This window comes from Vulpes lagopus, chromosome X, assembly GCF_018345385.1.
Source record: "Vulpes lagopus strain Blue_001 chromosome X, ASM1834538v1, whole genome shotgun sequence".
NCBI lineage: Eukaryota > Metazoa > Chordata > Mammalia > Carnivora > Canidae > Vulpes > Vulpes lagopus.
Window position 1 is genome coordinate 120791162 of NC_054848.1, and position 21036 is coordinate 120812197.

Below are 21036 nucleotides of genomic sequence, written 5' to 3' on the forward strand. Positions count from 1 at the left end.
CGGCCGCCGTGCCTGGCCTGTGCCCCTCTTCCCGGTGGGTGCTGTCGCGGGGCAGGCGGCCAAGCAGCCTTGCTGCGGAAGCTCAACAGCACCCCGCACCCCGACCTGGCGCCCTAGACGGCCTTCCCGAACCGTGCGCCCTCGCGGCCTCGGCCAGGCCGGCGGCTCCCCTCCAACACGGCAACCCCAACCCCGCTCTCTCCTCTCGGGCCGCTGCCATCCTGTCCCCCCCCCGCCCCCCGCCAGTCCGTTCTCCGCAGAGCAGCCTGAGAGGCCTGTAAAACCAGAGGTCACTTCTTGCCCCTCTCCTGCCTACGACCCTCTGTGGCTCCCCATCGCCCTGGGTCAGTCCAGAGCCCTTGCCCCGGCCGCGGGGGTGGCCCGAGGTGACCACTGCCTGCGCTCCGACCTCACCATTCCTGTACGTTGCACATTGCCGTGGCTCTAGTCACTCTGACCTAGTTAGTCCCCCGAGAGGGCCCGGCTGGCTCAAGGCTCAGGCCTTTGCTCATGCGAGTCACTCTCGGGCGTGGCCGCCCCACCCACCCCACCCCTCTCACCTGCTCTCCCTGTCTTCTAGACATCCCGCCCTGCCTTGCCCCATTGTTTGGTGACACAGGCGGGGCCCGAGGCAGGTTACTGGCTCCCCAATGCTGAGCAGAGACGGCGAAGCTGCCTTCCCCATACAGCAGCCTCCTGGCCCTCCTCAGGCCAAGCCACACGGGACACAGGGCCCGGCACAAGGTCCTTCCTCACCGAGCCAGCCCCACACCTCAGGCACCCCCAGCCCGCGTGCACTAGTGGCTCCTCCTGGGCGAGGACTGGCCCACATGAGGCCCTTTCCGTGTGCGCCCGTGTGTGAAGGGGGACGCACCCATATCCCCCACCACCCTGAGCACGGCAGGTGCTGTCCCACGCTGCGTGCCCGTCTCCTTTCAGCCTGTTGCCACCTTGCAGAGCAGGACCAGGTGCTCAGGAGAGGAAGGAGTGGCCCAGGGTCGGCAGGCCGTGCACCCAGACAGACGGACAGCTCTGTACGCACAGCACTCCGAGCCGAAAAGGCCAGAGCTGCCTGGCGGCTCTCTTCCAACTCCCTCCCAGGTGATTCCGCGTCCAGGGAGATGTCCCTAAGGCCCTGCTCACCAATTTTCTGGGCCTCTGGGATGACAACGCAGGGAGGGTACGATAACCGAGGCAACAGCAGACCAGTGAGGGCCGAGGGCCGAGGCTCGGACCCACAGCCTCCGCCTGTCACCCCTCGGCCCAGCTGGTGAGCAACGGCCACTCACCCACCCACCGGGCTCACCGCCAGCAGAGGTCACAAGGGGACAGTCCCAGGGGCTCCGCTCCGGCCTGGCTCCCTGTCTGCCCCCTCTGGGCAGGGTGGACGGGTCAACTGGAAACTCAGCGGGTGAGTAGCCGTTGATAATAAATTTATTGCGAGGCCGGGTGAAGGGTGGAAGCTTGCAGCTGCAAACCACTAGAGCACAGTCCCGGGATGGAGCTGGGAGAAAGCTCCAGGGCTACAAGGTGAGACGGCCAGGGCCAGGAGAAGGCCTAGCAGGTGCACGGGCCCGGGGCTAGCTGGCTAAGGGGGGCAGGGGCAGGGGCCGCGGGGCACTGGTCCGGTGCCAGCTCCGGACCGCAGAGCCTGACTGAAGGGTCAAACCCGGGGCCGCCCACGGTGCTGGGAGTGGGCTTCATCCCCCGTCCCGCCCCCCCCCCGGGTGGTGGCATCACCCAGTCCCTGGCACTCAGGCTTCAACACTCGGGCCATCAGGTGGCACGTACATGGGCTCGATGTGGGCCCAGCTTCGGGCCCGCTCGTCTGCCCAGCCCAGCAGCTCAGCGGCGCGGTGCAGGAAGACCATGAGCAGGGTGTGCACATCGCCCTCGGCCGAGTGGGCTGCACTGGGCTCTGCCCGGAAGTAGCGGCGGAAGAGGCTGCCCAGGCTATAGCCCTTGCAGCCCTGGGCCCGGGTGCCGTGGCTGTGGGCGCGGTCCAGGCTCCGCAGCGCGGGCAGCGTATCGAGGCACGTGGTGTCCGGGGGCAGGTGGGCGCCCAGGCGCCGCAGCTCCGTGCACAGCAGCGGGAAGTCGTAATCGAAGCCGTTGTGGGCCACGAGGCAGACAGGGCCCTCCTGGCGGCTCAGGAAGGCCTGCAGCGTCCGCACCACGGCGTGGTCGAAGCCGGCCTTCCGGCACCGCGCCAGGCTGTCGCTGCTCAGGCCGGTGATCTCGCTGGCCTTGGCGGTGAACGGGCGCTCCGGACTCATGCACAGCGTCAGCTTGTCCAGGACCCGGGGCACCACGGGGGCCCCGGACTCGTCACGGTCCGGGTTCTCCAGGGACGAGCGGTGCACCGCAAACAGGGAGATCTCGGCCACCTCGGGATCTATATTGGGGAGCCCAGTGGCTTCCAGATCCAGGAAGACGAAAGTCTCGGCCCGGGGCGCCTCGGACATGGTGACGCGCTCACAGGGACAGCGAAGCCTAAAGCTGCCGGAGCAAGAGGCACAAGACCTGAAGGCCAAAGTGACAGGGATGCCCCAGTGGCCGACGCTCCAAGCCCTCTGTCCAGGGCCAGGCACCCTCTCCATCCTGTGCCCCAGTCCCTCCCCGGCCATTGTCACTACTACCAACTAGGAAACAGCACAAGGTAGCGCTCACACGCCCAGACCCTGGCCCGGAGGCCTCTGCCACCCGCCTCCAGGGACATGAGAGGCCAAGTGTGCCAGGTCCGTGTCACCGGGGACCTGGGGAGGTGGCAGCCCAGGACGGGAGCTCCGCTGACACCTGGGAGCCTGCGGCACAGCACCCCGGGCCTGCAGCCCTGGGGCCGGCCGTCGGGAAGCAGGCAGCCAAGCCACCGCGGGCACACAGGCGCTCTCCCCAACCTGGCCACCTGCGTCCGGGCTCCCGGCAGCTGTCCTCACCCACCCTGCTGCTGGCTTACCTGGCGGGTGCTGGCCGGCTTCCTGGGCTGCTGGGCACCTGTCTCCACACAGGCTGCTCCAGGCGGCCTTTAATCAGCGGCCGCGGCCCGCCCCCAGCCGCCTGTTGGGCAACGAGGCCTAAGGCCGCAGGACCTGTGCAGCCGGCTCGCCGCCCCCTCGCTCACTCAGCTGCTGGGACACACGCCCCGTGTTTACAAATTGGGAAGCAGGCTCCCGGGCCACACGCAGGCTCCCCGCGAGCCGGGAGAAACGTGTTGTCACAGGCACGAGGAGGAAGTGAGAGCCTCCCGCCCAGCCTTCCCTCCGAGCCTGACCGGGGCCAGGATGTAGCAGCCGAGCTAGGGCGACTCCCACCGGGGCAGAAGTCCCCTTCCCCAGGGCACAGCTCCACCGGTGTCACAAAGAACCAGGCTGCCCGTCCCGAGGCTCCAGTGAGCTCGGGAGCGGGCAAGAGGTGCCTGCGGGTGCCGTGCGCAGCCCGGAGGGAAGGCCGCACTCGGGATGGGACCTCGGTGTCGCCTCAGTGACCTCGGGCACTTTCCACGCAGCCTGGCGCACACGTCTCACAGGCTCGTCCTCCACCAGGAAGGGGAAGATGGTATCTGCTTCACGGGGACAATGACCCATAATATCTAAGAGGCCTTTTGCAGAGGCTGCCGGGCCGGAGGAAGAGACGCGAGGCCTGACCGGACTTGCCCCATGGGCTCCGGCTGAGCCAATCCTGCCCCACCAAACGATGAAGGATGAGCCACGGGCGAGGTGGGGTGCGAGGTGCCTCCGCGGCGCCCCCGGCCCAGGAGTTGGCAGTGGGAGTGAAGCCCACCCCTCAGGGCCCACACAAGAAAGCCCTCCCCGGCCAGAAGTAGGTGGTGTGCCCGAGGACCTGGTTCCGGAGCGAGAGCTCCCAGGTGCCCACAGGCCCAGCGTCCTGCCAGGGGCACAAGGAGGCAGCCCGGGCCCGCCTGTCCCCCCGCTCCCACGGCAGCCTCCCTGTCCAGAGCGCCCGGGGGAGGCGAAGGCACACGAGCACGCCCCTCCTCACGCTCCCTTCCGCCTGCCCTGGGCTGCCGGAGGCAGAGGCCCCGCCAGTTATGCCTGTTCCCGTGCTCGCAGGAGGTACTGGGTCACCCTGGGAAGTCCGGAGAGCAGCTTCCTGGACAACCAGTCGGGCCACTGGCAAGAACTTCCCAGGCCGGTGCGGGGGAGCCCTGGAGAGGCCGTGAACGTACGCCCCGGCCGCTGGAGCCCAGAGGAGCCAGTGCGGGTGGCTGGGCCGAGGGTCGGCAGGGAGGCCTCACGTGGGACCCCGAGGCCACTCACAGTGGAGGCAGCAGGGGGGGCCTTCTGGGCTTGGCGTCGCCCACTCTGGGCAGGGGGAGGAACAGAAGCAACGGGAGCTGATGCGACGCAGACAGAGCAAAGACGGCCAGGGATGGGGACACCCGGGACAGCAGGGAGCGAGCCCGCAGCCAGGTGCGGCCCAGGATTTGGGGTGCCGGCACGGGAGGAAGGGCAGGCCGGGCGGTGGGGCGGCAGAGGAAGAGGCAGTCCTGAGGCGGCTCCGCAGAACCCGAGCTTCGCTCTCCGGCCAGCTCTCCCCTGCACTCTCCCTCCTCCCTCCCGAGTTGCTGCGGAGGCAGAGGCCAGGCAGGCGGTGTGGCCTCTCCTGCCCGCCCTGTGCCCCCCGCCCCTGCCACCTGGCGCTTCAGGGCCCAGCCGCCCGCTCGCAGACTACTCCACGCCTTTCTGCAGACTGTCACGGAAGACCTTGTATTTCTGAGTCAGTTCTTCCATTTTGCTGGCTGCAGAGGGAAAAAACAAAACAATAAAACAGCGAAGTGACCCCTAGTGCTCTCCAGCCCAGAAGAGGCCGCTGCCTCTCTGCCCCCATCCCCCCACCCCCGCAGCCAAGCCTTCACCGGTTCTCGGGGCCCAGGCGGCCCTGCCCCTGACCCTCGGCAGCCTAGGTGCCCAACTCCCACCGTGACCCACGAACTGCCGAGGAGCTGCTCGGAGGTCTGGGCGCTGGTGGGTGCAGCGGGAAGGCCCCTGTGGGTGCCAGGCTGAGGTCCAGGCCAGGTCGCACTCACCAGGTCACGTCCATGCCCACCCTGACCCTCACCGCAGAGCCCAGGAGCCGGGGGTTCTTCTGAGTGTGACCGTGTGTTCAATACTGCTCAGACCAGTAACCCACTCACACGCGTGCATCAAGTGACATGGCCTCAGCTGTCCCCCACCCCTGCAGGCAACTGCCATGACCTGCTGCTGGGCTTTCAGGGCTGGCGGGGATAGGGACCACTCAGGGACTGTAGCTCACTCCGCTCCCCCACCCTGCAGGCTCTAGGGTCTTCCAGCAGGTTCTCCTGGTAGTGGTGCCTTCACTTAAATACACACCTACCCCTCTGCCTCCAGCCTGTCTCCTCCCTTCCATGTGGCAAGGCCTTTAATTGACACTTGGCCCTGCCTGTCCAGAGGGTGACTCTGAGGCTCAGGAACCACGGGTGTGCCTTGGGGTGAAGAGCCCGGCCCCCACGACCCTCCGCGCTGGCAGCAGCTGACCGCACTCCCTGTCCTGATCACATTTCTCCACGGATACGGTTTTCCTAGGTCCCTCTGGGTATCACTTGCCTTTCCCGAAACCTCACATTCTCCCAGCCTCCTCCGGGGGCTCCCCCAACGCTGGGTGCTCCCTCTGTTCCGTCGCCCCATTGTCCTAGGCGCTCTCGGCTCAGTCTGGCTGCAGCTGGTTTGAGGCCGGAAGCCCTGGACCCTCTGAACATACGAGGCGTTTGCTTCTGGAGGCCGCGGCTGCTCTCTGGAAGCTTGGACCCCAGCACACTTGGGGTCCTGTGTGAGCCGCACGCCCATCGCTTCACGGGTCACCTCTGCCCTGTTTCCCTTCCTCCTCCGGAGGGCCCGCCAGCCACCCAGCTGGGCCCTCATTCGGTTTACCTGTCTCCCTTCTATTCTCACACAGCACTTGCCTGCTCCTGCGTCCTGCCCCCACAGAGCTCTTCTCCTTGCTTTTTGTCAGCATTTTGGCAACCACTTGTAACTGCGAAGGCTGTTGGCTTTTCTCTTTGTTGGTTTTTCATAGTTTTCTAGGTTAAGGTGTGCTGGAAAGGTCTCTTCTCCAAATGACCCATTAGCTCTGCTTTTCCAGGTCTTTCTTCTCCCTTCCATGGTGCTGGGCCAGGCTGGGGAGAGGAGGCCTGGGAAGCTGGCGTGCAGGTGGACTCTCCCAGCAGGAGCTCCGTGGGCGGGGAGGCAACGGAAGAAGCCTTCATGCCATGGACCCCCATCCAGAAAAAGATGGCTTCGGCCGGGTGGCCAGCCGGGGGACTGGGTTTGCCATTCATTTCGGTCACTTTTTTTTATGAAAGAATGGGCAAGGGTCTCACTGGGTGCACGCCCCCCTCGTATGGACCCTCGGCTTCCAGCACCCTCGCTACGGCCCCCTCCCTGGGCCTGCCGCACCCTGCCACACACAGCCCCCTCTTCTCTCTCGGGCTGTGGCTTCCCCCACCATTGCAGCCATCAGATGGCTACCATCCACCCCTCCGTGTTGGTGCTGTCAACCCCCCCCCCCCCCGCTGACTCTCAGCACAGAGGGAAATGGGATTGAGGGTCCACCCAATTGAGATGGTGACTGGTAAGTGACGAAGGGACGAGCTGCCCACGCCATGTCACCGAGGCCCTCTCCAAGGCACAGGCCCAGCAGGTGCACCCAACCTCTCACTCAGGTCCCTCACTTCACAGGCAGTGATGTGCCACCAACACAACGTGGCTACCAGCACGCAGAACAGTGGCCCAGCTTCTTCTACCGGGGAGGGACACGCCACAAACACAGGGAGCTTCCACAGTGGCCTGAAGAGGTCACGGAGGTCGAGGCCTTGGGTTTGTCAGGTGGGAACAGGGAAGGTGGGAGGGCTGTTCTGATGATGGGTCCTGGCCTGGAGTCGGCACGGACCGCTTCTCTGGTGTGTCTGTAGCCCAAGAACTCATCTCAAACAAAATCTGGAGGCTGCAGCGACAAGAGTCGAGCCCCAGCCCTGCCCCCTGGTGCCTCCCACTGGGGGAGGGCAGGAGACACACAGTTTAGATGTGTTAGCCCTGCCGGCAGGCCTGCAATCACAGGTGAGGTGGCATGCGGCGAAGGACACGAATGACCACTATTCTATAAATGATAGCATGGTTCGGAGCATTTTATTAACAGCAATTATCTTTAGTGGGGGGGAGTCAGTGACAGTGGTGACTAGGATAAGTGTTGGGACAAATTTTACAACGGATGATTCTGTGGCCGGCCAGTGAGGGAGAAGAGACTCCCGAGTGCCTGGTATACACGTGGCAAGTAGGTGTGCCAAGGCCAAGAGTAGCAAGAAGGCTGGCTGCCCGGGGAGGGGGCTGGCTGGGAAGTCCATGCACAGGGAGGACTGGGAGGACTCAGAGGCTCTGGGACCCAAAGCCACCCCTTGGTGGCAGCGGGGGTGGGGGGCTCGGGAGAAACTTTTACAGTCAAATGCTTTCTTTCACTGCTACTGCCTGAGGCGGACGAGCGCTGGGGCTGGGGAGGAGGGCCGGGGAGTGAGATGTCCACAAGGGCTCCGAGTTCTCCCCGCCCCGGCAGTCCAGCGGGCCATGTGCGCGCCCAGGCTGTGCCGACACCCCCGGGAGACCTGGCAAGGCCCCGAGGCTCGGATCACGCAGGAAGTGCACGACAAGCAAGAGCTGTGCGCTGCCTGGCTGAGTGTGGATGAGAAATGAAGCTACCTGTCCAAGAAGTTCCACGACCTCCAAATGGGGTGAAGTCAAAGCAACCCACACCGAGGCACATTATTACCTGACTGTCCAGAGCCAAAGACCAAGAGGATCTCTGTGACATCGACTGCCAGTTTCACATCGCCAGCTACTGTGGCCCACAAAGCCTAACTTTATTATCTGGCTCTACACCAGACAAGTTTGCCACTGTCACCTACGCGGCGATGACAACGAACAAATGACAGATACACTCGTGGGAGATGAAGCTGCTGACAGGAAGAGACGTGGGGCTTTCTAGGGTGCTAGCACATTCTCTCTCTCTCTTGACCTGGGTCATGGTTAGACAAGTAGTCACTTTAGAATCACTTCAATTGGGGATGCCTGGATGGCTCAGCGGTTAAGCTCTGCTGTCATGATCAGGGCGTGATCCTGGAGTTCAGGGATCGAGTCCCGCGTCGGGCTCCCTGCATGGAGCCTGCTTCTCCCTCTGCCTGTGTCTCTACCTCTCTCTCTCTCTCTCTCTGTGTGTGTGTGTGTGTGTGTATCTCTCGTGAATAAATAAATAAAATCTTTAAAAAACAAATAAATAAGAATAAAATCACTTCAACTGGAATAAAGGGGGTTGGCCAGAGCCCAGGGAAAATAAGCAACTGTTTTCAAATTCTCTTCCTGTGAACTGAGGTTCCTACCTGAACAGTATTATTTGTATAAAAAAGACCTTTTCCGAATGCATATTTCTGTAATAAAACAATAAACTCATTCAGAAAAAAAAAAGTTTGAGACTACGTGCAGATACAATTTGCCACATCCAGTAACAGAAATGTCAGAAGGGTCTGACCTAGCACTGACCAGACAGACAGACCCAGCGTGGCCTCAGACACAAATGTTGATGGGCCTCACCACCATGACGCTGGGAGCCCTGTCCTCAGGACACAGTCTAAACTGGGAACACTAATTGAACACCAATAAAACTATTCTTTTAAATAAAAATAAATAAAATATAACCTGTTGGTGGATTGAATGAATGAATGAATGAATGAATGAATAAATAAATAAATAAATAAATAAATAAATAAATAAATACATAAATAGGGAACACGCTTTATGTCTAAATGTGTTTCCTGCATCCCTTGGCAAGCTTGCCCGGGGGAGAGGGGTGGCTTACCTAAGTGACCCAGGCTCATGAGGGAGCATCCGCAGACCACGGAGCGGGGTAGAGAAACCACACCGCCTGACTCCCGCACAGAGTAAACCAGTGCCCACGTCCCAGCTCGCTTCCCACAAGGGGGTCTTCGACACTCCTGCCCTTTACAAAGGTGACATGATCCTGCACCTTCCCTTTAACCTTCTGCAGTGTGCAGTCAGTCCTTCTTGTCTTCGGAACCGACTTTTGCAATAACAATGACCCCACCATACACACGTACCCTTATTTACCCAAGCTCTACCCAATGGTAAAACTGTGGATTGCTTCCATTTTCTACTACTGTGAATCGGGCCAAGCACCACGCGTAACAGTAAAAAGCTGAGAATGACCTACAGGCTGGATAATAGGAAATGTCAAACAAATTATGGCAAATACCTGAGTAGAAGAATGTTTGATAATTAAAAACCTTACTTCCAGAACATGCAAAAATGCTTCTAACATTCTTTTAAGTAACATCCACAGCCCTCAATGTGGAGCTTGAGCTGACGACCTCAAGGCCAAGGGTCGCATTCTCTCTAAGCCAGCCAGGTGCCCCAGGAAAATGCTTATGATGTGGTCCCAGGGAAAGAGCATAACATAAAAGTGTAAATGTGTTCAGATTATGCTTACACAGAGAAATAAAAAACGATGAGAGGCAAAAATATTAAAATAGAGATAAATAGACCAAAATATGAACATCAACCATCTGAGTTATCCCAACTTCCCACAAATAATATTTTTATATTATAATCTGTAGAAAGCAATTTTTTTAAGGGAAGAAAAACCTTATGCGTCAGAAGAAGAAAGTCAGGGACGGTCCCCAGACATTCCCCAAATGCTGCTCAAGCAAGAAGGAGCCGCGCATGAGGCCAGCACTCGGCCAAAGTACACTGGCACAGCCCTGTGTGGCACAGCCCTGTGTGCCGGCATGCGGGTGGGCATAGCCCCAGGAAGCGGCACCCACGTACCTAGACTCATGATGGAGTTGCTGCTGCCCCAACACATCTGCTCGCCCTGCTGCTGCTCCACCATCTGCACGGCATTTGCCGAGGTGTCAGTGACCTCTGTGACCGCTTTCAATAGCTGGGAGGAAAGGTGAGAGGGAGGCACGGAGGTATGAAATGCTGGTGGTCTGATCCCGCTTCCCACCCAGGGTCACGTGGGACACATGCTCTTCCCAAGACCCTTGAGCATGTGGCATCGACCCGCAAGATGGACAGCCCGGGGTGAGGACAGGACTCCCAGCCAGCTGGGGAGTCACCAACCAGAGTTCCCCATGGTTGGTCCCTTCCTCCAGGCCCAGTGCAGTGGGAAAATCAATGTCCCAAGATTTAAAGGGGGGGGGGGGCTTCCTGATGAGAAGGGAATGTACCCTATCCTGCCCTGTTGGCAGAACTGCGAAGGACAGGCTCGTCAGAGGTCTGGAAGTCTAGGAGTCTCTGTGTTAGACAACCAAGCCAGGGCCTGCTTCAGCAGCACTTAAACTAAAATAGGGGGAAACCGAGACAAATGTCACGGAGGCCATGAGTCAATGTCCAAGTTGCACGTGTGGCACGTGTGGCAGGTGCACTCATAATCCTAAGCAACCCAGGGTTTTAGGTTGGACTCTAGGGATCTGACACGTGAACAACAAAATGAGTAAGTCAATATTTATGTAGTCAGCTCAGCAGCGTGAGACCACTTTTTCCTATCTGTCTGAGCTGGGTCAAGAGCACAGCCAGCCAAACATCTGGCTGGCTGGCTGGCGTCGTTCTTGGTCGCACACCAGAATAAAGAGGCCATGATACATCTGTGCGTACTGTGAAGACAGTCACCCCAGTATGGAGACCAAAGCCAGAGGCGGGGATGAGGGTCCCACACCGTCAAGCAGGACCCAGCGTGGGCAGGATACGGGCCTCTTCTGGGCCTGGGGGCTTGGCTCAGCTAAGAGCCCCCTGAAGGGGAGCGGGGCGGTCAGGGGACATCCCTGGCAGTCCTCATCCCTCCCGGGCACCAGGAGAAGCACCTTCCCCACCCACCCCGGGCCCGTGCCAAGCCCATCCCAGCCCCCTGTGGCAGTGGCAGCTGGGAGGGAGGGGAGGAGGGGAGGAAAGGCTGGTTTTTACCTGGCTGCACGAAGTCAGAGTCTGGTACACGGCCTGGATGATGGGGCCACACGGGTGCAGGTAGGGGCCCGGACGCTGGCAGCACTCACCCAGCTCGTCATCGTACACTTGCAGAAAAGCCACAACCAGCTGGTGGAAGTCGGAGATGACCAGGCGCAGCTTTTGGTCCAGGGTGCTGGTGTCGGCCCCACTCACAGCAGCTCCTTGCTTCTGCTGCGCAAAGCACTGCAAAGCCAGAGGCGGAGGGGCCCTTGAGGCTGCCCTGCCTGGCCCCGGGCCACCGAGGCTCGCCCCGCATCGTACAGAAAACCAGACGCAAAAAAAGAGCAGCTTGGTTTTGAGCAAAGCCGCCTGGCTTCCCCACCAGCCTCAGCCCCCCCACTGCTGCCGGTGTGGGCCTCAATCTCCCCCTCGAGAAGAGGAGAAGGCCAGGCCAAGGGCTGCTGGGAAGGCCACATGTAAGAAAGCACGTGGAAGCCCAGACCCCAGGGCCTGGTGCACAGCCCGCAGGAGGGGGATCCTCTCCATTCTTCAGAACGCCTCCCCACAGCTGCCCAAGGTTTGTCTGCCTCTCCCCTTCACATGCGTTGAACATCCACACCATTCTAGAACGCACTGAGCCCTGGGCATATACCACCTCCCTTAAGCCTCACAACACATCCATTGTAAAGATGGGGCACCCGAGGCTGGGGAAGTGATATTCCTTGCCCTAAGACACACAGTGGGGGGCCTCTCCAGTCAGGCCCTCACCCACTCCCAAGCTTCACAGCCCCCAGAAGCCAGCACCCCTCACCTCTACCCTGAGCGTCTGCAGCTTGGCAACACTCTCCTGAAGCTGCCTGGCCAGCTCCATCACCTTCTCCTCTTCCAACTCCACAGAGGGGCGGGCCCTGCAGGGAAAGAGAGGATCCGGGCAGCTCTGTGCTACGGCAGGCATCGGGGCCCCCACAGGCCACCCGTGGAAGGGCCGGTCTCGGGTGACAGAGCCAAGGCGGACATGTACCTCTGCCAGTCATCGCTCTGCTGCTCAAGGAGGGGCTGCACGTCCACGGGCCACGGGTCACACTCTGGGCTCAGGAGCGTCTGCAGGCATGGGCTGGATAAAACCTCCCCCAGCAGCGCCTCGTTCTTCTCTCTGGTGTCCTCCAAGTGCTCCTTCACACTGCCAAGGCAGCCCCGAGGCCATGGTGTCACTGGCCAGAGCACGGCCGCCAGGGACCGGCCGGCAGACTGCCTGAGACCTCGGGCCAAGGGAGCCCTCAGCCCCTGGGGGAGACCGGAAGGGCAAAACGACACCAGGCATACAGGCCAGGAGACAGTGTCTCCCCCACCCCCCGTCCCTGCCCTGCCTTGGCAGCCGGGACCGAGCCCCTCGCCCTGGAGAGCCCGCCTGCCTGCAGGGACAGCACCGGTGCCACCTGCCGCAGCTGGCACCGCATCTTCAAGGGCGATGACCTCCCTGGGCTTGCCCGCCAGCCATCCTGGGAAGGGCCCATCCCGAGCCTTTACCTGGAGCAGCTGGCGCCTCCGACGTTCAGGCTCCGCACCGCATCCAGCAGCTGGTCCATGAGTTGCAACTGCTTCTGGGCGCAGGCCCGGCCCTGGGCAGGGAAGAGTGCGGTGCTCACTAGCCGGCCAGACCGGGGGGCCCCCACCCCGCACCTGCCCTGCTGGGGCCCCTGCAAAGGAGTGCTTGGGACTGGCCTGGGTTGTGATGGTGCCGGGGACCACGCTCTGGCCAGCGCTGTAGAAGTATCCAGTGTTGAAGGCACGACACAGCCTGCGGGGGACCTGATGGTAGTCTACTCCTCAGGAACACCTCCGGGAGAAGCTTATTCTCCTTGGCAAGTCGCCCACCCCAGCCAGGGGAGGCCGTGACGACCTTGGTCCTCACAGGAAGAACAGCTGGCCAGACTTCCCAGCGGACACAGTCCCCACCCCGAGGGCAACTGGGATCCCCGACAGGGACCCGCCTGGCCTGGAGCTCCGGGCTGACCACCGATCCTCCGGACCCAAGCCCTGACAGCCGGAGCGGCCTGGCCTGCTCCAGAGAGCCCCGTGTGAGCAGTGGGACCAAGGGGAACGCTGAGCCTGCCTCTCCCTTTTAGGTCCCCGCTGCCCCTCGCCCTGACACGCCGACTATTCTGAGGAAGGGCCGGAATGATCTGCACAGCCAGCATCGCCACAGGTTCCTCCAAGCGTCTGCACTTGAGGTGGGCAAGGGAGGCTCAGGCTGTGGTGGCGTTTCGGGCTGGGCAGCCCCGGGGGGGCAGCAGATGCGGGGCCGGGGGCGTGCTCGGCTCTCGCGTTTGCCTCCGGGCTACAGCCGGCTGGCACTGCCCCGCAGGCCCGCTCGGGGCCATGGAGCCACGTCAGAGGACCGGCGACTCTGGAAGCTCCTCCGAGTAAAACTGGCTACTTGGGCCTGATTACTACGTCGTTGACTCATTCTCCCCATCTGCCCAAGTGACACTGAGTCTGAGTGACACGCTTGAGGGTGGCCTGAGGGTACAGGTGGGGGTGGGTGGGACACCGTCCAGACAGCAGACAGCCAAGACAGAAACACGACCGCAAGTATCGCTCGGGGTCTCCCAGAGCCTTGAGCAGTGGCCAGGCCTGGGACACCCAACCTGCTCCCCTTCCTCGGCACAGCTCTGACTCTCAGAGACCCCCAGTGCCCAGGAAAGGATAGGTGTCCCGCTCAGGGCTGTGCCAGCCTGAGGTAGGGCTGGGACCATGGTGCTAAGCACACCAGTGATCCTTTTTAAGTGGCCAGTGCAGTGGTTATTAGGACAGCCACAGAGCCGTGCAGCCACTGCCACCAGGGAAGTTCAGGACATTACCATCACTCCCAAAAGCACGTCTGTCCCCTCCAGCAGTCACTCCCCACACCCCCTGCCCCAGCCCCTGGCACCCACTGATCGCCCTTCTGTGTCTATGGATTTGCCTCTTCTGGACATTTCCTAGAAATGGAACCTCACGTATGCGGTCTCTTGTGAGCGGTCCCTTTGCTCAGCATGTTTTCAAGGTTCCTCTAGGCTGCAGCACAGGTCAGTAGTTTGTCCTTTATTACTGGTAGTTTATTCACTCACCACGTAAGGGGAATCAAGGGTTTTTTTTTTCCTACTTTGTGGCTCTTATGCAGTATTTCCTGTCCATGTCCAAGTTTCTGTGTGGACATCCATTCTCCCGGCCCTAGAGCCAGGAGTGGCTGGTCGTGCGGGAACTCTAGGGTTTGCCCTTCCGAGGAGCCACCAGACCGTCGCCACAGTGGCTACACCAGCAGCAAGGTGCGACGGCCCCAGGGTCTGCCCAGCCCAGGGTGCAGGAAAGGGGAGCTCAATGTTGCGATTTGCCTTTCCCTGACGACTCATAATGGTGAGCATGCTTGCGTGGGCTCCCTGGCCATTTGCTCATATTTTTGGAGAAATGTATTCAGATCCTCTGCTCATTTCTGAGTTGGGTTACTTGCTGTTTTCTTACTGAGTTCTAAGAGTTCTTTATGTATAGATTCTGGATGCTAGATCCTTGTCAGATCCAGGACTGACAAAGACTCTTTCATTCTGTGCATTCTCTTCACTCTCTTGATGTCCTCTGAAACACCAAAGGAGGGGCGCCCGGGTGGCTCAGCAGTTGAGCATCTGCCTTTGGCTCAGGTCGTGATCCCGGGGTCCTGGGATCGAGTTCTGCATCGGGCTCCCCGCAGGGAGCCTGCTTCTCCCTCCGCCTGTGTCTCTGCCTCTCTCTCTCTGTGTGATTCTCATGAGTAAATGAATAAAATCTTTTTTTAAAAAAGTTGCTCATTTTAGTGAAGTCTAATTGATGATCTATTTTTTTTCATTACTAGTCCTTTTGGTATCAAAGTAGATTTTTTAAAGACATTGTGAACTCATGGATTAGAATTCACACAAAGGTCCTCAGTCTACCACAGTCACTGTACTTACAACGCATGATACGTCATGTGCACAATGTCCTCTCTTTGGCCAGTGAGGGCTTCTCTCACTAGCTGGCCCCCTCAGATGTACCTGTTCTCTCGTGTACAAGCCATTCCAGACTCAATTGCTACATTTCCTGTCTCAGGCCTGTCTTACAACTGGAGTGTCATTGTCTTTGGCCTTTTAAGAGGACAAAGCAAGGACATACACAGATATTCCTGCACTGTTTTTTAAGTGAAAATAAACAGTAACAATTCACACTGATATTCCCAATCCAAATTCCAGACTACAGGGTTTGACCAAACCTAATAATATTACACCAGTATCTCCTTTCCCCCATGCCCCAACTCCCAGCTCTCAATAATACCAACATAAATAATTCTTCTGTATTTATTCTGTATTCCATAAAAAGGAATGGAGTACTGATCCATGTTCCATCATGAATGACCCTTGAAAATATTGTGCCTAGGGGGACCTGGGTGGCTCAGTTGGTTAAACAACTGCATTCAGTTCAGGTCATGGTCCCAAGGTCATGGGATGGAGCCCCATGTCAGGCTCCCTGCTCAGCCAGGAGTCTGCTTATCCTTCGTCCTCTCTTCTTCCTCTCCTCCTCTCCTACTGCTCCCCATGCCTCTCTACCACTCATGCTCTCTCAAATAAATAAAATCTTAAAAAAAAATATTGTGCTAAGTGAAGAAGCCATTACAAAAGGCCACATACTGTATGACTCCACGTATATGAGATAGAGACAGGAGAATAGTGGGTACCAGGGCCTGTGGACAATGGGGAGTGACAGCTTAATGACCACAGGATCCCCTTTTAGGGTGATTAAAATGTTCTGGGACTAGATAGATATACTTAGCGCTGCTTACTGCACACTTAAAAATAGTTCAGTTGGGGAACTTTATGTGTATTTTACCACAACAAAAACAATATATTTTTAAAAAGAACCCTTTGGAGACTGCTGGGATATTTTTTAATGGTTAAAATGGTAAATACCTGGGCACCTGGATGGCTCAGTCACTTAAGCATCTGCCTTTGGCTTAGATCATGATCCCAGGGTCCTGGGATCGAGTCCTCCATCGAGCTCCCCACTCCATGAGGAGTCTGCTTCTCCCTCTCCCCCAACCCTCCGCTTGTGCTTTCTCTCTCTCTCAAATAAGGAGGTAAATTATTTTTCAAAAAGGTAAATATTGGGCAGCCCTGATGGCCCAGAAGTTTGGCACCATCTTTAGCCCAGGGTATGATCCTGGAGACCTGGGATTAAGTCCCACATCAGGCTCCCTGCATGGAGTCTGCTTCTCCCTCTGCCTGTGTCTCTGCCCCCCCTCCTCTCTCTCTCTCTGTCTCTCTTGAATAAAATATTTTTTTAAAAAAATGTAAATATTATGCTATGTGCATTTTACCACAATGAAAAAAATCCTTACAGATAAAAAGGAAGGGAGGGGTTACAGATCCACGGAAGCCAGAGGGACCAGGTTTCTCCTCCCACATGACAGAAAGCATGTGGCAGGTGTCTATAGTCTTGGAAGGGCTTTTCTCTCTCCCTGTGCTCTATGGCCCCAGACACCAGGCAATACCATGTCAAGGGGGGGCAGCAGCAACAAAAGTGGCTGACAGAAAACCACTCTGGGAGCAGGGAACCTTCCTCTACATTCAGTGGAGCTATGAGGGGGGCCAAACCGTGTTACTGTTTCTTCCACTCTGTCCTCCCACCACTGTGGTACACTCACAGAAGTAGGTGGTTTATGGCTGCAGGACAGCAGAGGCTGGCCCTTTCCTCAGGAGCCAGACAGTATCAAAGAGATGACAGGGAAGGAAGATCTAGGGAAAGTGACCCTATAAATCTGTTTACGAATGCCTAGGCTCATCCCCACCCATGCAGGGGGTAGATCTGATCTTGAGGAGCATATGGAAGCATGATTACAGGGGAGGGACCAAGAGCCAGGTCTCAGGCTGAGCATCAGGGGGTACAGACACAGAACAGGCTGGAATAGCAGCACATAGGCCGCGGAAACCGAGCTGACACTGGCTGGAACCGCAGGCCAGGGAAGGAGGCAGAACGTGCAGCTGGAACCTAAGCAGGTCAAGTGCCTGCACAAACACAAATACCAACACTCTCCATAAAATGTCATAAGGCCCGGAGTCAAAGTCAGAGGCAGAATGTCCAGGATGCAATCCAAAATTACTTGGCTCCATGAAGAAAACCGTGAAAACCTCAACTTGCATGACAAAACACAATCAACAGATACCAATCACAAGATGGTACAGATGTTGGAATTACTTGACAAATTTAAAGCAGTCATAAAAATGCTAAATAAGTAATCATGAATAATCCTGAAACAAAAAATAGAAAACAGCAAAGAAAAAAAAATTTGTTTAAAACAGGAAATATCTTTTTGAGCTGGAAAACAGAATAACTGAAATAAAAAATTCACTTATGGCCCAAACAACAGAATGGGGGGACAGAGGCAAGAGTCAGTGAATTTGAAAACAGATTAACAGCAACCTTCCAGTGTGAGCAACAGAGAGGAAAAAAAACATTGAAAAAAATCAAGAGCATCATGGACCTGTGTGCCATAATAAAAGGTCTAACACATGTGTCATAGGAGTCCCAAAGAGGGGAGAAAACTGTACAATTTGAAAGTACAATGGCTGAAAACTGCCCAATTTAGAAAAACACACAAATTTACAGATTTGAGAAGCTGAGAGAATCCAAACAGAACAAACCCAAAGAAATATTCCGCAAACACATAATCAAATTGCTGAAAATGAATGACAAAGAAAAACTCTCAAAGCAGCAGGAGAAAAACAATGTATGACCCATAGGGAAAAAATTATTCAAATTATTGCAGATTACTCATTGAAACTGGTAGAGAAAGAACAATCGCCAACCCAGAATTCTGTACCAGTAAAGCTATACACCAAGAATAAAGGGGAACTGTACATACCCAAATAAATGGACTCTAAGAGAATTTGGACCCAGCAGACTGAAAAAATTGCTAAAGGCTATCCTTCAGACAGAAGTGAAATAATACCAGAAACAAACTTGGAACAACACAAAGGAAGAATACAGGACAAAACCACATAATCAACTCAGTAGATACAGAGAAAGCATTTACAAAATTCAACACCCTTTCGTCATAAAAACATTTATCAAGTAGGAATAGAACAGACCACCCTCAACCTGATAAAGGGTTATCTATAAAAAATTCACAGTTAGGGATCCCTGGGTGGCTCAGCAGTTGAGCGTCTGCCTTTGGCCCAGAGCATGATCCTGGAGACCCAGGATCGAGTCCCACGTTGGGCTCCCTGCATGGAGCCTGTGTCTCTGCCTCTCTCTCTCTCTGTGTGTGTGTGTGTGTGTGTGTGTGTGTGTGTGTCTCATGAATAAATAAATAAAATCTTTAAAAAATTCACAGTTAACATCATACTCAGTGAAGATCAAATACTTTCCTCCTAAAATCAGGAACAAGGCAAGGATGCCCACTCTTGCCACTTCTATTCAACACTGTGCTGGAGATGTTGTCCGGACCAATTATGCAAGAACAAGAAATTAAAACATGCAAATTGAAAAGGCAGACACAAAACTATCTCTATTTGCAAATGACACAACCTCATATATAGAAAATCCTAAAGAATTTACTAAAAAAAATCATTAGAACTAATAAACAAGTCTAGCAATCTGACAGGAAACAAGAGCAATATCCAAAAGTTAATTGTATTCCTACACACTTGCAATGAGTAATACAAAGATGAAATTAAGAAAATTCCAGGGGGAGTGGTAAGATGGTGTAGGAGTAGGGCGATCCTAAGCCTGCCTCCTCACTAGAACACAGCTAGATAAAGATCAGATCATTCTGAACACCCACAAAATCGATCAGAAGTCTTGGAGAACGAAGCTGCACAACTAGAAACCAGGAAAACAACCCATGGAATTTTCTCATAAAAAGCAGACCAGAGCACACGTAGGATCTAGCTTCCAAGACATATTTTATTTTATCTTACGTTATTTTTTCCTTTTTATTTTTTCTTATGATTTCTTTTTTTTCTTCCTCCAAAATGACAAGATTGAGGAATTCACCCCCCCAAAAAAGAACAGGAAGAAATAACAGCCAGAAATTTAATCAATGCAGATGAGTAAAATGTCTGAACTATCATTTAAAACAATAATTATAAGGATATTAGCTGGATTTGAAAAAGCATAGAAGACAATAGAGAATCCTCCACTGTAGGGATAAAAGAACTAAAATCTAGTCATGCCAAAATTTAAAAATGCTACAACCAAGACACAGTCTCAAATGGAGGCCACAAAAATGAGGATGAACAAATCAAATGAGCAAATTAGTGATCTAGAAGATAAAATGATGGAAAATAATGAAGCTGAAAAGAAGAGGGAAAGAAAACTGTTAGACCACGAAGAGAGACTGAGGGAACTCAGCAATCCCATAAAGGGAAATAATATCCGTATTATAAGAGCTCCAGAAGATGAAGAGCAGGAGAAAGGGGCAGAAGGTTTATTTGAACAAATTATAGCTGAGAGCTTCCTTAATCTGGGAAAGGAAACAGGCACTCCAGTCCAGGAGGCACAGAGAAACTCCCTCAAAATCAACAAAAATAGATCAATACCTTGACATAGTGAAGCTTGCAAATTATAAATATAAAGAGAAAATCCTGAAAACAGCTCAGGACAAGAGGTCCTTAACCTTCAAGGGTAGACACATAGGGCTGGCAGCAGGCCTGTCCACAGGGACCTGGGATAGGCCAGAAAGGACTAGCATGATAGATCCAACATGCTAAATGGGAAAAATATGCAGCTGAGAATATTTTCTCCAGCAAGGCTGTCATTCAGAATAGAAGGAGAGATCAAGAGTTTCCAGGACAAACAAAAACTAAAGGAATTTGTGATCACTAAAGCCGCCCCACAAGAAATACTAAAGGGGATTTTTTTTTAAAGGGGATTCTATAAGTGGAGAGAGAGAACCCAAAAGTAACACAGACCAGAAGGGAATAGAGAGAATCTACAGAAACGGTGTACAGGTAATACAATGGCACTAAATTAATATCTTTCAATAATTACTCTGAATGTAAATGGGCTAAATGCTCCGAACACAAGACATAGGGTATCAGATTGGATTTAAAAAAAAAAAAGACCCGCTGATATGATGCTTATAAGAGACTCATTTTAGACCTAAAGATACCTCCAGATTGAAAGCGAGGGGGTGGAGAACTATTTATCGTGCTAATGGACACGAAAAGAAAGCTGGGGTAGCAATCCTTATATCAGACAAATTAGATTTTAAACCAAAGATTATAATAAGAAATGAAGGACACTATATCACAATAAAGGGGTCTATCTGGCAAGAAGATCTAACAACTGTAAATATTTATACCCCTAACCTGGGAGCAGCCAAATCATATAAACCAAGTAATAACAAACATAAAGGAACTCACTGACAATAATACAATAACACAAGGAGACTTTAACATCCCACTCACTGCAATGGACAGATCATCTAAACAGAAAATCAACAAGGAAACAAAGGCTTCAAATGACACACTGGACCAGATGGACTTCACAGATATATTCAGAACATTCCATCCTAAAGCAGAAGAATACATATTCTTCTCAAGTGCACTTGGAACATTCTCCAGAACAGATCACATATTGGGTCACAAATCAGGTCTCAACAAGTATAAAAATACTGAGATCATACCATGCATGTTTTCAGACCACAACGCTACGAAATTAGAAGTCAACCACAGAAAGAAATTTGGAAGGTCCACAAATACATGGGGGTTAAAGAATATCCTACTAAAGAATGAATGGGTCAACCAGGAAATTATAGAAGAACTTAAAGAACACATGGAAGCAAATGAAAATGAAAACATACCAGTTCAGAACCTTTGTGATGCAGCACAGGTGGTCCTAAGAGGGAAGTATATAGCAAGACAGGCCTTCCTCGAGAAGCAATAAAAGTCTCAAATACACAACCTTACACCTAAAGGAACTAGAGAAAGAACAGCAAATAAAGCCTAAAGCCAGCAAGAGAAGAGAAATAATAAAGAGAAGAGCAGAAACAAATGATAGAGAAATT

At 54.8% G+C, this 21036-nt stretch overlaps 2 protein-coding genes across 2 annotated transcripts in view; both read right to left on the bottom strand.

The window, feature by feature from the left end:
- Positions 1-1418: 1418 nt before the first annotated feature.
- Positions 1419-3630, bottom strand: TREX2 (three prime repair exonuclease 2). Its single transcript, XM_041742209.1, has one exon. It carries the CDS (start codon positions 2625-2627, stop codon positions 1755-1757), a length of 873 nt encoding a protein of 290 aa, XP_041598143.1. The 5' UTR covers positions 2628-3630; the 3' UTR covers positions 1419-1754.
- A 139-nt stretch (positions 3631-3769) lies between these two features.
- The window catches only part of HAUS7 (HAUS augmin like complex subunit 7), a 30892-nt gene continuing 13625 nt past the window's right edge, over positions 3770-21036 (bottom strand). Inside the window, exons 5-10 of the mRNA XM_041742208.1 lie at positions 12513-12604; positions 12007-12165; positions 11797-11893; positions 11004-11228; positions 9867-9981; positions 3770-4759 (exon numbers count right to left, since the gene is read on the bottom strand). Of these exons, the coding sequence (XP_041598142.1) occupies positions 4689-4759; positions 9867-9981; positions 11004-11228; positions 11797-11893; positions 12007-12165; positions 12513-12604 (759 nt within the window). The 3' untranslated portion in view covers positions 3770-4688. The remainder of the gene's footprint in view (positions 4760-9866; positions 9982-11003; positions 11229-11796; positions 11894-12006; positions 12166-12512; positions 12605-21036) is intronic.